Here is a 16,962-nt window from a genome sequence, read left to right on the forward strand (position 1 = left end):
CTCTCTCTGTCTCTCTCTCTCTCTCTCAATGACTGTTGTATTATCTCTCTCTCTCTGTCTCTCTCTCTCTCTCTCAATGACTGTTGTATTACCTCTCTCTCTCTCAATGACTGTTGTATTCTCTCTCAATGACTGTTGTATTCTCTCTCAATGACTGTTGTATTATCTCTCTATCTCTCAATGACTGTTGTATTATCTCTCTATCTCTCAATGACTGTTGTATTATCTCTCTCTCTCTCAATGACTGTTGTATTATCTCTCTCTCAATGACTGTTATCTCGCTCTCTCTCTCTCAATGACTGTATTATCTTTCTCTCTCTCAATGACTATCTTTCTCTCACTGACTTTCTTTCTCTCTCTCTCGCAATGACTTATCGCTCTCTCGCTCTCTCTCTCTCTCAATGACTGTTATATTTTTCTCTCGCTCTCACTCTTTCTCAATGACTATTAGTGTAGAGTTAAACATTAAGCAACAATATTTCAACATACTGTAAACTCTAAGTCACGCTATCTCTCACAGTCTCTATAACTCTCTCTTCCTGTCCCTTCCAGTGACTCTGTACAACTGTTCTGTGGGGCGTTCTGACTGTAGCCAGTGTCATACGGCGGACCAGAAGTATGGCTGTGTGTGGTGTGGAGGGGACCAGTCCACCTGTCTGTACGGAGACTCCTGCAGCGAGCCCCTCGAACAGACTTGCCCCGCCCCCGTCATCCATGCCGTGAGTACCGTCCGTCCACCCCCCCATCCCCCCCGTCAAGAACTCTATCATTGTATTAATGCTCAACACTTTTTAACACTTGACACAGTGTCATAAGTGTGACAGATGTAATTATCTTTGTTGATGTTCACTAGAATATTTCTGGCTTAACTTCTTGAAACTCCCCATCCCGGATCCGGTATCGTGACTAAAGCCTCAGGCTCATTAGCATAGCAACGTTAACGATTTCTGAAAATCGCAAATAAAATGAAAATAATGCGTCTGCTCTCAAGCTTAGCCTTTTCTTAACAACACTGTCATCTCAGATTTTCAAAATATGCTTTTGAACCATAGAAATTGACTAATTTGTGTAAGAGTATGCAAAGCTAGCATAGCATTTTGAGTAGCATTTAGCACGCAACATTTTCACAAAACCAGATAACCAAATAAATAAAATAATTTACCTTTGAAGAGCTTCTGATGTTTTCAATGAAGAGACTCTCAGTTACATACCAAATGCGCAGTTTTTCCTGAAAGCGTCTGTGTGTAGGAGAAATCGTTCCGTTTTCTACATTGCGTCTGGCTACCGAAACGAACCGAAAATTCAGTGACCTACAACGTAAAACTTTTTCTGGATTAACTACATAATATCGACCGAAACATGGCAACGTTGTTTGGAATCAATCCTCAAGGTGTTTTTTCACATATCTCTTCATTGATATGCAGTTTGTGGAGCTTGCTTTCCTCTCTGTATCCCATGGAAAAATACTGGCAGGTGACTTTTGCGCACCAATTTCGGCGCAGGACACCGGGCGGACACCTGGTAAATGTGGTCTCCTTATGGTCAATCTTCAATGATCTGCCTACAAATACGTCACAATGCTGCAGACACCTTGGGGAAACGATAGAAAGGGCAGGCTCATTCCTCTCGCATTCACAGCCATATAAGGAGACAATGGAAAACAGAGCCTCAAAAATCCTGCTCATTTCCTGGATGCCGTCTCATCTTGGTTTTGCCTGAAGCTCACGTTCTAGGGCACGCACAGAAAATATCTTGGTAGTTCTGGACACGTCAGAGTGTTTTCTTTTGAAAGCTATCAATTATATGCATAGTCGAGCATCTTTTTGTGACAAAATATCTTGTTTAAAACGGGAACGTTTTTCATCCAAAAATGAAATAGCACCCCCAGAGCATCAACAGGTTAACTTAATGGAATGAACCAGAGTCATTTATAGAGATATAACTCTGGAATTACTGTTGTAATCTTATTGTTGAGTACGAAAGAATCAGTTCTAACGTGTTTATACTTCTGTGTTAGATTGAGCCCCTGTCTGGACTGGTGGAGGGGGGAACCCTGCTGACCATCTCAGGGTCCAACCTGGGCCAGAAGGCTGAGGACATCCTGCACTCTGTCACTGTGGCTGGGGTTTCCTGCTCTGTCATCCCCCACCTCTACGAGGTCTCCTCCAGGTATGGACTGTGAAAGGGAGATACCTAGTCAGTTGTACAACTGAATGTGTTCAACTGAAATGGGTTTTCTGCATTTAACCCAACCCCTCTGAATCAGAGAGGTGCGGGGAGCTGCCTTAATCAACATCCACGTCTTCGCCGCCCGGGGAACAGTGGGTTTAACTGCCTTACTCAGGGGCAGAATTACAGATTTTACCTTGTCAGCTTGGGCATTCAATCTAGCAGCCTTTTGGTTACTAGTCCAACACTCTAACCACTAGACTACCTGTCTCTGTGTTAGGTGGGGAAGGAGGTCAACGTGAGTGTGATTACTCCTTCCGTGTGAGATTACTATGATTCATAATTATCCTGTATCTGTGTGTGTCCTCTGTAGGATTGTGTGTAAGACCAAAGCCAGTGGGGAGAAGACAGGCCAAGTGTCAGTAGAAGTGAGCGGGGGGAGAGTTTGGCCTCTCCAGCCAGAGGTTCAGCTACCAGGATCCGTTTGTGATGGAGGTGTCCCCACAGAGGGTCCCAAGGCAGGGGGCGTCCTGACCATCACTGGGAGGAACCTGCTCACGGGACGCCCCTCTGACATCACTGTCACCGTGGGAGGAGTACAATGTGTCATGTGAGTGATTATGAAACTCACTCATGAACACACATAAAGAGAGATTCAGATACATAATCCTGTTCACTGTGCTGTACTTCTGTTCTTTATCTCCCCCTTCTCTCCTCCTCCCTTCTCTTCTCTCCTCCTCCCTTCTCTTCTCTCCTCCTCCCTTCTCTTCTCTCCTCCTCCCTTCTCTTCTCTCCTCCTCCCTTCTCTTCTCTCCTCCTCCCTTCTCTTCTCTCCTCCTCCCTTCTCTTCTCTCTCCTCCCTTCTCTTCTCTCCTCCTCACTTCTCTTCTCTCCTCCCCCACTCCTGTTCTCTCCTCCTCCCTTCTCTTCTCTCCTCCTCCCTTCTCTTCTCTCCTCCTCCCTTCTCTTCTCTCCTCCTCCCTTCTCTCCTCCTCCCTTCTCTCCTCCTCCCTTCTCTTCTCTCCTCCTCCCCCTTCTCTTCTCTCCCTCCTCCCCTCTCTTTCTCTCCTCCTCCCTTCTCTTCTCTCCCCTCCTCCCTTCTCTTCTCTCCTCCCCCACTCCTCTTCTCTCCTCCCCCCTTCTCTTCTCTCCTCCCCCCTTCTCTTCTCTCCTCCTCCCTTCTCTTCTCTCCTCCCCCACTCCTCTTCTCTCCTCCCCCACTCCTCTCTTCTCTCTCCCTCCCCCACTCCTCTTCTCTCCTCTCCCCCCCCTCCCTCCTCTCCTCCCACTCCTCTTCTCCTCTCCTCCCCCCACTCCTCTTCTCTCCTCCCCACTCCCTCTTCTCTCCTCCCCACTCCTCTTCTCTCCTCCCCACTCCTCTTCTCCCCTCCCCTTCTCTTCTCTCCTCCCCACTCCTCTTCTCTCCTCCTCACTCCTCTTCTCTCCTCCTCCCTTCTCTTCTCTCCTCCTCCCTTCTCTTCTCTCCTCCTCCCTTCTCTTCTCTCCTCCTCCCTTCTCTTCTCTCCTCCTCCCTTCTCTTCTCTCCTCCCCCACTCCTCTTCTCTCCTCCCCCCTTCTCTTCTCTCCTCCCCCTTCTCTTCTCTCCTCCTCCCTTCTCTTCTCTCCCTCCCCACTCCTCTTCTCTCCTCCCCCCACTCCTCTCTCTCTCTCCCTCCCCCACTCCCTCTTCTCTCCCCTCCCCCCCACTCCTCTTCTCTCCTCCCCCACTCCCTCTTCTCTCCTCCCCCACTCCTCTTCTCTCCTCCTCCCTTCTCTTTCTCTCCTCCCCCACTCCCTCTTCTCTCCTCCCCCACTCCTCTTCTCTCCTCCCCCTTCTCTTCTCTCCCCCACTCCTCTTCTCTCCCCCCACTCCTCTTCTCTCCTCCCCCACTCCTCTTCTCTCCTCCCCCACTCCTCTTCTCTCCTCCCCCACTCCTCTTCTCTCCTCCCCCAGTTTATCAGAGGCCCAGGATGACAGTGTGGTGTGTGTGACGGGCAGCAGCAACAGGACGGGTGATCACCGCGTGACGCTTCACTATGGCAACAGCCAGCGCCACCTTCACGAGTCAGCCTACAGCTTCACCCCCAACCCCAACATCACCCAGGCCGCGCCCGCCAAGAGCTTCCTCAGGTGTGTGTGTGTGTGTGACCTCTTACAGATCTATAGATGTGTCACTTGAAGTGAACTGAAGTTGGTTTACGTGAACTTCGCTTAAGGGAACGTCTTGATAATAATTATCTTAAGTTGAGTGGACTTCACCCCACTGACTGAAACACTTTCGAGTGGACACTCAATATGGCCACAAGTCTGACCATCACAGGACATTAACTTGAATGGGAATTACCATTCTAGTAGTTATATCTCGTTCATTATGAAACATTGTCCTCCTTATCTCTGTGTGTAGCAGTGTCTGTCTGGTCCATCTAAAGTTGGTCCCTGGCCCCACTCATACATAAAAATGGGAGACTGACTGAACAAAACATTAACACCTGATCTTTCCTTGACATAGACAAACCAGGTGAATCCAGGTGAAAGCTATGATCCCTTATTGATGTCAATAAGGGATCAATAAATCCACTTCAATCAGTGTAGATGAAGGGAGGACACAGGTTAAAGAAGGATTTATAAGCCTAAATTCAGTGTCCCTGGCCCCACTCATACAGGTGTTGTGACACATCTCCTCCCTGTCTGTTTGTGTAGAGGTGGGTGTCTGCACTTTGTGTTGGGCCACAACCTTTTCGTTCTAGTAATTGTATTTCTATGGGTTTGTGACATTTCCTTCCATCTCTGTGTATAGCGGTGGCCGTCTGATCTTCGTGTCGGGTCACAACCTGGATGTGGTACAGCAACCTAACATGTTGGTCACTGTTTTCCCTGGGAGTCCATCCCCCAGAGGAGAAGGAGGAGGAATGGAGAAGAAAGGGAGCATGAGACAGAGGACAAGGTGCTGTGGAGGCATCGCAGGATCGTACCGGAGCCCAACTGCCCTGGGGACCCAGTCTGCTCCATCATACAGGTGTGTGGTGAGGGAAGGAGAGTGTGTGGTGAGGGAAGGAGAGTGTGTGGTGAGGGAAGGAGAGTGGGTGGTGAGTGTTTTAGGACTGTATAGATGAAATGTATCTTTCTCCTGTATTTTGTAGAATCTATTCTAAGGAGTAATATTGTAACTTTTTTTTAAATATTTTTTATTTAACCTTTATTTAACCAGGTAGGCCAGTTGAGAACAAGTTCTAATTTCAACTGCGACTTGGCCAAGATAAAGCAAAGCAGTGCGACAAAAAGTTACACATGGGATAAACAAAAGTACAGTCAATAACAGAAAAATCTATATACAGTGTGTGCAAATGGAGTAAGGAGGTAAGGCAATAAATAGGCCATAGTAGCGAAGTAATTACAATTTAGCAAATTAACACTGGAGTGATAGATGTGCCGATGATGATGTGCAAGTAGAAATAGTGTTGTGCAAAATAAAAAAAAAGTCAATAAAAACAATATGGGGATGAGGTAGGTAGTTGGATGGGCTATTTACAGATGGGCTATGTACAGCTGCAGTGATCGGTAAGCTGCTAAAGTTAGTGAGGGAGATGTAAGTCTCCAATTTCATAAATTTATGCAATTCGTTTCAGTAATTGGCAGCAGAGCACTGGAAGGAAAGGCGGCCAAAGAGGTGTTGGCTTTGGGGATGACCAGTGAAATATACCTGCTGGAGTGCGTGCTACGGGTTGGTGTTGTTATGGTGACCAGTGAGCTGAGAAGGCGGAGCTTTACCTAGCAAAGTCGAATAGATGACCTGGAGCCAGTGGGTCTGGTGACTACTATGTAGCGAGGGCCAGCTGACGAGAGCATACAGGTCGCAGTAGTGGGTGGTATATGGGCCTTTGGTGATAATACAGATGGCACTGTGATAGACTGAATCCAGTTTGCTGAGTAGAGTGTTGGAGGCTATTTTGTAAATGACATCGCTGAAGTCGAGGATCGGTAGGATAGTCCGTTTACGAGGTTAAGTTTGGCAGCGTGAGTGAAGGAGGCTTTGTTGCGAAATAGGAAGCTGATTCTAGATTTGATTTTGGATTGGAGATGCTTAATGTGAGTCTGGAAGGAGAGTTTACAGTCTAACAGACACCGAGGTATTTGTAGTCGTCCACATATTCTAGGTCAGAACTGTCCAGAATAGTGATGCTAGTCGGGCGGGCAGGTGTGGGCAGCGATCGGTTGAAGAGCATGCATTTAGTTTTACTAGCATTTAAGAGCAGTTGGAGACCACGGAAGGAGTGTTGTATGGCATTGAAGCTTGTTTGGAGGTTTGTTAACAGTTTCCAAAGAAGGGAAAGATGTCTACAGAATGGTGTTGTCTGCGTAGAGGTGGATCAAGGAATCACCCGCAGCAAGAGCAGCATCATTGATGTATACAGAGAAAAGAGGCGGCCCAAGAATTGAACACTGTGGTACCCTCATGGAGACTGCCAGAGGTCTGGACAACAGGCCCTCCAATTTGACAAACTGAACTCTATCTGAGAAGTAGTTAGTGAAGCAGGCGAGGCAGTCATTAGAGAAACCAAGGCTGTTGAGTCTGCCGTTAAGATTACGGTGATTGACAGAGTCGAAAGCCTTGGCCAGGCCGGCAGAAGCGGCCACACAGTACTGTCTTTTATCAATGGCGGTTATGATATTGTTTTGTACCTTGAGAGTGCCCGAGGTGCACCCATGACCAGCTCGGAAACCGTATTGCACAGTGGAGAAGGTACGGTGGGATTCGAAATGGTCAGTGATCTGTTTGTTAACTTGGCTTTTGAAGACTTTGGAAAGGCAGGGAAGGATAGATATAGGTCTGTAACAGTTTGGGTCTAGAGTGTCACCCCCTTTGAAGAGGGGGATGAGCACGGCAGCTTTCTAATCTTTAGGAATCTCGGAAGATACAAAAGAGAGGTTGAACAGACTAGTAGTTTCTACCCTGCTGCCCTCCATCTTGGGTTATTTAAAAGTGCTTTGTGACAACTGCTCATGTAAAAAGTGCTTTATGAATGCATTTGATTGATGGATTGATTTACTCCTCCCCCTCTCCTCTATCTCCCTCCACCAGTACATGGAGCGTTGCGAGGTCAACTCGTCCAGTCTGATTCTGTGCCGGAGCCCGGCTTTGGAGCCCTCTGTGTGGGGCTCACAGGTGGACGTGGCCTTCCTCCTGGACAACCTGCGCTTCCCGTTTGGTGCCGTCAGCCCCCAGGGGGCATTTAGCTATGAGCCTAACCCCGTGCTGCACCCGCTCAACCAGCAGGAGCCCCTCAAGCCCTACCGCTACAACCCAGGAAGCTTTATTCAGCTGGAGGTTAGCGTTAGCCGCTAGCTGCTACTCTCTCAACTTGTTAAATAAGCTGCTGGAGGTTAGCATTATCCGCTAGCTGTTACTCTCTCAACTTGTTAAATAAGCTGCTGGAGGTTAGCATTATCCGCTAGCTGTTACTCTCTCAACTTGTTAAATAAGCTGCTGGAGGTTAGCATTATCCGCTAGCTGCTACTCTCTCAACTTGTTAAATAAGCTGCTGGAGGTTAGCATTATCCGCTAGCTGTTACTCTCTCAACTTGTTAAATAAGCTGCTGGAGGTTAGCATTGTCCGCTAGCTGCTACTCTCTCAACTTGGTAAATACGCTGCTGGAGGCTAGCCAGCTTCAGGCTAACAGCATGTACAGTTGACAGCTGGAGGTTAGCATTACCCGCTAGCTACTACTATAAAGCCAAGGCAAGGGGATAGAATGGAAATGATGTCTTATTTCTATATTTTATTGCAAGACATTCCACTCAACTCAAAGACCTTGCAGCTGAAAGTTGCAGTCGCAAATAAAACTTTCATTCTATCCCCCCTGTCTGTTTAGTGGAAGGCTAGACTCCCTTGAAAGATAGACCTGCACATTGGGGAAATAGAGGAATGTTCCAAATAAAAGGAATACAGAAGTTTTGATTCCAGCATGATGCTCAATGTGGTAATATCTTCTCTCTTTCGCCCTCTCTTTATCTCATACTCCCTGTCTTTCTATGTCTCTCTCTCCCCTCCCCAGGGTGAGAACTTGGACCTGGCCATCTCTAAAGAGGAGGTGGTGGTGTTGGTGGGGGAGGGGGTGTGTGCTGTGAAGACCCTGACCAGGAACCACCTGTACTGCGAGCCCCCACCCCAGCAGCCCTCCCCGGGACTCCCCAATGGCGGAAGGAAACGCGAGGGTGCCGACACGCTGCCTGAGTTCACTGTGAGTCCACTTCCGCCTCTGCAGTTCCTTTCCTGTACGCACTGTCCTGAGGACAAACATACACATTACAGTACACAAGATGGATAAGAGCATTCATTCCAACACAATAGGGCTGTGTCTAAAAACATTATTAGTTGTCAAATCCTTGCTTGCTCTGTCCTTGTTACCTCCGTTTCTCACTTCTCTCTCAAGGCGCAATGGAAGAGAGGATCCAAGGTCCCTCCCTCGGACCTTGTCCTCCAATGCGCTTTGAGAGAGCGAGAGATATTGAGGAAATAAAAATGGGAGGACTGAGTCGACAGTAAGGTTTTCTGATAAAGCACGGTTGACACATCTCAGTAGTCTCTTTTGGCTCCCTCACCCCATTTTGAGGCTAATTAAAACTAACCCCAGCTTGTACAGCCTAGCGCCATAGCAGATTGGTCTGTGTGTGTTCCAGGTCCACATGGGCAACCTGAACTTCTCCCTGGGCATGGTGCAGTACGACATCCTCAGCCTGTCCACCTTCCCCCTGGAGGCCCAGGTAGGGGTGGGCGTGGGGGCCTCCATCCTAGCCCTCATTGTCCTCATCATAGTGCTCATCTACAGGTATGTGTGTATGCACAGGTATTTGTTTACGTGAACCTTCTTTATCTTGGGATGAGTACAGTTCTAGTGTGTGTGTGTGTGTGTGTGCAACAGGAGGAAGAGTAAACAGGCTCTGAGGGACTACAAGAAGGTTCAGATCCAACTGGAGAACCTGGAGACCAGTGTGAGAGACCGCTGCAAGAAGGAGTTCACAGGTCAGACCCCAACACTAACTAATCCATAAAAATAGAATTACTAGAACCTACATCCCCTTTCAAGTCAATGGCCATAATGAGGGTTCCCATAACTAGGAGCTACAAGCACATGCATTATATTTCAATGCACCAACCTTCTCCCCCACAGGCAGAGTTAGAGGGATATAGAGAGAGGCCGTGGTATATTGTGAGAGAAGTGACGAGAAAGAGTTGGGGATAGTGCTGCGGTAAAGAGTTGGGGATACTGCTGCGGTAAAGAGTTGGGGATACTGCTGCGGTAAAGAGTTGGGGATAGTGCTGCGGTATAGAGTTGGGGATACTGCTGCGGTAAAGAGTTGGGGATACTGCTGCGGTAAAGAGTTGGGGATACTGCTGCGGTAAAGAGTTGGGGATACTGCTGCGGTAAAGAGTAGGGGATACTGCTGCGGTAAAGAGTTGGGGATACTGCTGCGGTAAAGAGTTGGGGATACTGCTGCGGTAAAGAGTTTGCTGGGATAGTTGGGGCTGCGGTAAAGAGTTGGGGATAGTGCTGCGGTAAAGAGTTGGGGATACTGCTGCGGTAAAGAGTTGGGGATACTGCGGTAAAGAGTTGGGGATAGTGCTGCGGTAAGAGTTGGGGATGCGGTAAAGAGTTGGGGATACTGCTGCGGTAAGAGTTGGGGATACTGCTGCGGTAAAGAGTTGGGGATAGTTGGGGATAGTGCTGCGGTAAAGAGTTGGGGATGCGGTAAAGAGTTGGGGATACTGCTGCGGTAAAGAGTTGGGGATACTGCTGCGGTAAAGAGTTGGGGATACTGCTGCGGTAAGAGTTGGGGATACTGCTGCGGTAAAGAGTTGGGGATACTGCTGCGGTAAAGAGTTGGGGATACTGCTGCGGTAAAGAGTTGGGGATACTGCTGCGGTAAAGAGTTGGGGATACTGCTGCGGTAAAGAGTTGGGGATACTGCTGCGGTAAAGAGTTGGGGATACTGCTGCGGTAAAGAGTTGGGGATACTGCTGCGGTAAAGAGTTGGGGATACTGCTGCGGTAAAGAGTTGGGGATACTGCTGCGGTAAAGAGTTGGGGATACTGCTGCGGTAAAGAGTTGGGGATACTGCTGCGGTAAGAGTTGTAAAGAGGATACTGCTGCGGTATAGAGTTGGGGATACTGCTGCGGTAAAGAGTTGGGGATACTGCTGCGGTAAAGAGTTGGGGATACTGCTGCGGTAAAGAGTTGGGGATAGTGCTGCGGTAAGAGTTGGGGATACTGCGGTAAAGAGTTGGGGATACTGCTGCGGTAAAGAGTTGGGGATACTGCTGCGGTAAAGAGTTGGGGATACTGCTGCGGTAAAGAGTTGGGGATACTGCTGCGGTAAAGAGTTGGGGATACTGCTGCGGTAAAGAGTTGGGGATACTGCTGCGGTAAAGAGTTGGGGATACTGCTGCGGTAAAGAGTTGGGGATACTGCTGCGGTAAAGAGTTGGGGATACTGCTGCGGTAAAGAGTTGGGGATACTGCTGCGGTAAGAGTTGGGGATACTGCTGCGGTAAAGAGTTGGGGATACTGCTGCGGTAAAGTAGGGGGATACTGCGGTAAAGAGTTGGGGATACTGCTGCGGTAAAGAGTTGGGGATACTGCTGCGGTATAGAGTTGGGGATACTGCTGCGGTATGAGAGTTGGGGATACTGCTGCGGTAAAGAGTTGGGGATACTGCTGCGGTAAAGAGTTGGGGATACTGCTGGGGATAAAGAGTTGGGGATACTGCGGTAAGAGTTGGGGATACTGCTGCGGTAAAGAGTTGGGGATACTGCTGCGGTAAAGAGTTGGGGATACTGCTGCGGTAAAGAGTTGGGGATAGTGCTGCGGTAAAGAGTTGGGGATACTGCTGCGGTAAAGAGTTGGGGATACTGCTGCGGTAAGAGTTGGGGATACTGCTGCGGTAAGAGTTGGGGATACTGCTGCGGTAAAGAGTTGGGGATACTGCTGCGGTAAAGAGTTGGGGATACTGCTGCGGTAAAGAGTTGGGGATAGTGCTGCGGTAAAGAGTAGGGGATACTGCTGCGGTAAGAGTTGGGGATACTGCTGCGGTAAAGAGTTAGGGATACTGCGGTAAAGAGTTGGGGATACTGCTGCGGTAAAGAGTAGGGGATACTGCTGCGGTAAAGAGTTGGGGATACTGCTGCGGTAAAGAGTTGGGGGATACTGCTGCGGTAAAGAGTTGGGGATAGTGCTGCGGTAAGTTGGGGATACTGCTGCGGTAAAGAGTTGGGGATAGTGCTGCGGTAAAGAGTTGGGGATACTGCTGCGGTAAAGAGTTGGGGATACTGCTGCGGTAAAGAGTTGGGGATACTGCTGCGGTAAAGAGTTGGGGATACTGCTGCGGTAAAGAGTTGGGGATACTGCTGCGGTAAAGAGTTGGGGATACTGCTGCGGTAAAGAGTTGGGGATACTGCTGCGGTAAAGAGTTGGGGATAGTGCTGCGGTAAAGAGTTGGGGATACTGCTGCGGTAAAGAGTTGGGGATAGTGCTGCGGTAAAGAGTTGGGGATAGTGCTGCGGTAAAAGTTGGGGATACTGCTGCGGTAAAGAGTTGGGGATACTGCGGTAAAGAGTTGGGGATACTGCTGCGGTAAAGAGTTGGGGATACTGCTGCGGTAAAGAGTTGGGGATACTGCTGCGGTAAAGAGTTGGGGATACTGCTGCGGTAAAGAGTTGGGGATACTGCTGCGGTAAAGAGTTGGGGATACTGCTGCGGTAAAGAGTTGGGGATACTGCTGCGGTAAAGAGTTGGGGATACTGCTGCGGTAAAGAGTTGGGGATACTGCTGCGGTAAAGAGTTGGGGATACTGCGGTAAAGAGTTGGGGATGCGGTAAAGAGTTGGGGATACTGCTGCGGTAAAGAGTTGGGGATACTAGGGGCTGCGGTAAAGAGTTGGGGATACTGCTGCGGTAAGAGTTGGGGATACTGCTGCGGTAAAGAGTTGGGGATACTGCTGCGGTAAAGAGTTGGGGATACTGCTGCGGTAAAGAGTTGGGGATACTGCTGCGGTAAAGAGTTGGGGATACTGCTGCGGTAAAGAGTTGGGGATACTGCTGCGGTAAAGAGTTGGGGATACTGTTGCGGTAAAGAGTTGGGGATACTGCTGCGGTAAAGAGTTGGGGATACTGCTGCGGTAAAGAGTTGGGGATACTGCTGCGGTAAAGAGTTGGGGATACTGCTGCGGTAAAGAGTTGGGGATACTGCTGCGGTAAAGAGTTGGGGATACTGCTGCTGGGGCTGCGGTAAAGAGTTGGGGATACTGCTGCGGTAAAGAGTTGGGGATACTGCTGCGGTAAAGAGTTGGGGATACTGCTGCGGTAAAGAGTTGGGGATACTGCTGCGGTAAAGAGTTGGGGATACTGCTGCGGTAAAGAGTTGGGGATACTGCTGCGGTAAAGAGTTGGGGATACTGCTGCGGTAAAGAGTTGGGGATACTGCTGGTAAAAGAGTTGGGGATACTGCTGCGGTAAAGAGTTGGGGATACTGCTGCGGTAAAGAGTTGGGGATACTGCTGCGGTAAAGAGTTGGGGATACTGCTGCGGTAAAGAGTTGGGGATACTGCTGCGTGTAAAGAGTTGGGGATACTGCTGCGGTAAAGAGTTGGGGATACTGCTGCGGTAAAGAGTTGGGGGATACTGCTGCGGTAAAGAGTTGGGGATAGTGCTGCGGTAAAGAGTTGGGGATACTGCTGCGGTAAAAGAGTTGGGGATACTGCTGCGGTAAAGAGTTGGGGATACTGCTGCGGTAAAGAGTAGGGGATACTGCTGCGGTAAAGAGTAGGGGATAGTGCTGCGGTAAGAGTGGGATACTGCTGCGGAGTTGGGGATACTGCTGCGGTAAAGAGTAGGGGATAGTGCTGCGGTAAAGAGTTGGGGATACTGCTGCGGTAAAGAGTAGGGGATACTGCTGCGGTAAAGAGTAGGGGATACTGCTGCGGTAAAGAGTTGGGGATACTGCTGCGGTAAAGAGTAGGGGATACTGCTGCGGTAAAGAGTTGGGGATAGTGCTGCGGTAAGAGTTGGGGATACTGCTGCGGTAAAGAGTTGGGGATAGTGCTGCGGTAAAGAGTTGGGGATACTGCTGCGGTAAAGAGTTGGGGATACTGCGGTAAAGAGTTGGGGATACTGCTGCGGTAAAGAGTTGGGGATACTGCTGCGGCATAGAGTTGGGGATACTGCTGCGGTAAAGAGTTGGGGATACTGCTGCGGTAAAGAGTTGGGGATAGTGCTGCGGTAAAGAGTTGGGGGATAGTGCTGTAAAGAGTTGGGGATACTGCTGCGGTAAAGAGTTGGGGATACTGCTGCGGTAAAGAGTTGGGGATACTGCTGCGGTAAAGAGTTGGGGATACTGCTGCGGTAAAGAGTAGGGGATACTGCTGCGGTAAAGAGTTGGGGATACTGCTGCGGTAAAGAGTTGGGGATACTGCTGCGGTAAAGAGTTGACACAGGGGATAGGGGACTGCTGCGGTAAAGAGTTGGGGATACTGCTGCGGTAAAGAGTTGGGGATACTGCTGCGGTAAAGAGTTGGGGATACTGCTGCGGTAAAGAGTTGGGGATACTGCTGCGGTAAAGATAGGTTGCGGTAAAGAGTTGGGGATACTGCTGCGGTAAAGAGTTGGGGATAGTGCTGCGGTAAAGAGTTGGGGATACTGCTGCGGTAAAGAGTTGGGGATACTGCTGCGGTAAAGAGTTGGGGATACTGCTGCGGTAAAGAGTTGGGGATAGTGCTGCGGTAAAGAGTTGGGGATACTGCTGCGGTAAAGAGTTGGGGATACTGCTGCGGTAAAGAGTTGGGGATACTGCTGCGGTAAAGAGTTGGGGATACTGCTGCGGTAAAGAGTTGGGGATACTGCTGCGGTAAAGAGTTGGGGATACTGCTGCGGTAAAGTTGGGGATACTGCTGCGGTAAAGAGTTGGGGATACTGCTGCGGTAAAGAGTTGGGGATACTGCTGCGGTAAAGAGTTGGGGATACTGCTGCGGTAAAGAGTTGGGGATACTGCTGCGGTAAAGAGTTGGGGATACTGCTGCGGTAAAGAGTTGGGGATACTGCTGCGGTAAAGAGTTGGGGATACTGCTGCGGTAAAGAGTTGGGGATACTGCTGCGGTAAAGAGTTGGGGATACTGCTGCGGTAAAGAGTTGGGGATACTGCTGCGGTAAAAGAGTTGGGGATACTGCTGCGGTAAAGAGTTGGGGATACTGCTGCGGTAAAGAGTTGGGGATACTGCTCGGTAAAGAGTTGGGGATACTGCTGCGGTAAAGAGTTGGGGATAGTGCTGCGGTAAAGAGTTGGGGATAGTGCTGCGGTAAAGAGTTGGGGATACTGCTGCGGTAAAGAGTAGGGGATACTGCTGCGGTAAAGAGTTGGGGATACTGCTGCGGTAAAGAGTTGGGGATACTGCTGCGGTAAAGAGTAGGGGATACTGCTGCGGTAAAGAGTTGGGGATACTGCTGCGGTAAAGAGTTGGGGATACTGCTGCGGTAAAGAGTAGGGGATAGTGCTGCGGTAAAGAGTTGGGGGATACTGCTGCGGTAAAGAGTGGGGATACTGCTGCGGTAAAGAGTTGGGGATACTGCTGCGGTGGAGGGATACTGCTGCGGTAAAGAGTTGGGGATACTGCTGCGGTAAAGAGTAGGGGATACTGCTGCTGGGGATACTGCGGTAAAGAGTAGGGGGATACTGCTGCGGTAAAAGGGGATAGTGCTGCGGTAAAGAGTTGGGGATACTGCTGCGGTAAAGAGTTGGGGATAGTGCTGCGGTGAAGAGTTGGGGATACTGCGGTAAAGAGTTGGGGATAGTGCTGCGGTAAAGAGTTGGGGATACTGCTGCGGTAAAGAGTTGGGGATAGTGCTGCGGTAAAGAGTTGGGGATACTGCTGCGGTAAAGAGTTGGGGATACTGCTGCGGTAAAGAGTTGTGGGATACTGCTGCGGTAAAGAGTTGGGGATACTGCTGCGGTAAAGAGTTGGGGATACTGCTGCGGTAAAGAGTTGGGGATACTGCTGCGGTAAAGAGTTGGGGATACTGCTGCGGTAAAGAGTTGGGGATACTGCTGCGGTAAAGAGTTGGGGATACTGCTGCGGTAAAGAGTAGGGGATACTGCTGCGGTAAAGAGTTGGGGATACTGCTGCGGTAAAGAGTTGGGGATACTGCTGCGGTAAAGAGTTGGGGATACTGCTGCGGTAAAGAGTAGGGGATACTGCTGCGGTAAAGAGTTGGGGATACTGCTGCGGTAAAGAGTTGGGGATACTGCTGCGGTAAAGAGTTGGGGATTCTGCTGCGGTATAGAGTTGGGGATACTGCTGCGGTAAAGAGTTCCCAGTTCAGTCACACACCACAGCAGACAGTGTAAATAGAACAGCGGTTGGGCACTTCTGGTCCTGGAGGTTGGCAGTGTACAGGATTTTGTTCTAGCCCAGCACGAACACACCTGAATCTCTCTGAAAAAGACAGAGAGATGTGATATGAGGAAGTAAAAGACATGGGAAGAGAGACATTTCAATATATTACTAACCCTCCAATAGGAGAGACATGGGAAGAGAGATTTCAATATATTACTAACCCTCCAATAGGAGAGACATGGGAAGAGAGACATTTCAATATATTACTAACCCTCCAATAGGAGAGACATGGGAAGAGAGACATTTCAATATATTACTAACCCTCCAATAGGAGAGACATGGGAAGAGAGATTTCAATATATTACTAACCCTCCAATAGGAGAGACATGGGAAGAGAGACATTTCAATATATTACTAACCCTCCAATAGGAGAGACATGGGAAGAGACATTTCAATATATTACTAACCCTCCAATAGGAGAGACATGGGAAGAGAGACATTTCAATATATTACTAACCCTCCAATAGGAGAGACATGGGAAGAGAGATTTCAATATATTACTAACCCTCCAATAGGAGAGACATGGGAAGAGAGACATTTCAATATATTACTAACCCTCCAATAGGAGAGACATGGGAAGAGAGACATTTCAATATATTACTAACCCTCCAATAGGAGAGACATGGGAAGAGAGACATTTCAATATATTACTAACCCTCCAATAGGAGAGACATGGGAAGAGATTTCAATATATTACTAACCCTCCAATAGGAGAGACATGGGAAGAGAGACATTTCAATATATTACTAACCCTCCAATAGGAGAGACATGGGAAGAGAGACATTTCAATATATTACTAACCCTCCAATAGGAGAGACATGGGAAGAGAGATTTCAATATATTACTAACCCTCCAATAGGAGAGACATGGGAAAGAGACATTTCAATATATTACTAACCCTCCAATAGGAGAGACATGGGAAGAGAGACATTTCAATATATTACTAACCCTCCAATAGGAGAGACATGGGAAGAAGAGAGACATTTCAATATATTACTAACCCTCCAATAGGAGAGACATGGGAAGAGAGACATTTCAATATATTACTAACCCTCCAATAGGAGAGACATGGGAAGAGACATTTCAATATATTACTAACCCTCCAATAGGAGAGACATGGGAAGAGAGACATTTCAATATATTACTAACCCTCAATAGGAGAGACATGGGAAGAGAGACATTTCAATATATTACTAACCCTCCAATAGGAGAGACATGGGAAGAGAGACATTTCAATATATTACTAACCCTCCAATAGGAGAGACATGGGAAGAGAGACATTTCAATAGGAGAGACAATATATTACTAACCACCCAATAGGGAAGTAGCAGGCTCTTTCTATATTTCTCACC

At 48.6% G+C, this 16,962-nt stretch overlaps 2 protein-coding genes and 1 long non-coding RNA gene across 3 annotated transcripts; all 3 read left to right on the top strand.

The window, feature by feature from the left end:
- Positions 1 to 552: 552 nt before the first annotated feature.
- Positions 553 to 2,606, top strand: LOC135536857 (plexin-B1-like; the record flags this gene model as incomplete). Its single annotated transcript, XM_064963097.1, has 3 exons — positions 553 to 719; positions 2,018 to 2,169; positions 2,543 to 2,606. Coding segments are annotated over 3 exons (383 nt in total), but the record flags the coding sequence as incomplete, so codon positions are not given.
- Positions 2,607 to 2,699: 93 nt separating this feature from the next.
- LOC135536856 (uncharacterized) lies at positions 2,700 to 5,045 on the top strand. The gene is made up of 3 exons (XR_010455080.1): positions 2,700 to 2,779; positions 4,124 to 4,300; positions 4,968 to 5,045. It is a non-coding gene; the product is annotated as an uncharacterized LOC135536856 (long non-coding RNA).
- LOC135536858 (plexin-B1-like) lies at positions 5,046 to 9,192 on the top strand (the record flags this gene model as incomplete). Its single annotated transcript, XM_064963098.1, has 5 exons — positions 5,046 to 5,186; positions 7,251 to 7,496; positions 8,225 to 8,410; positions 8,850 to 8,998; positions 9,092 to 9,192. Coding segments are annotated over exons 2-5 (679 nt in total), but the record flags the coding sequence as incomplete, so codon positions are not given.
- Between the last annotated feature and the right edge of the window lie 7,770 nt (positions 9,193 to 16,962).

The sequence above is a fragment of the Oncorhynchus masou genome, unplaced genomic scaffold (genome assembly GCF_036934945.1).
Source record: "Oncorhynchus masou masou isolate Uvic2021 unplaced genomic scaffold, UVic_Omas_1.1 unplaced_scaffold_6725, whole genome shotgun sequence".
Taxonomy (NCBI): Eukaryota; Metazoa; Chordata; class Actinopteri; order Salmoniformes; family Salmonidae; genus Oncorhynchus; species Oncorhynchus masou.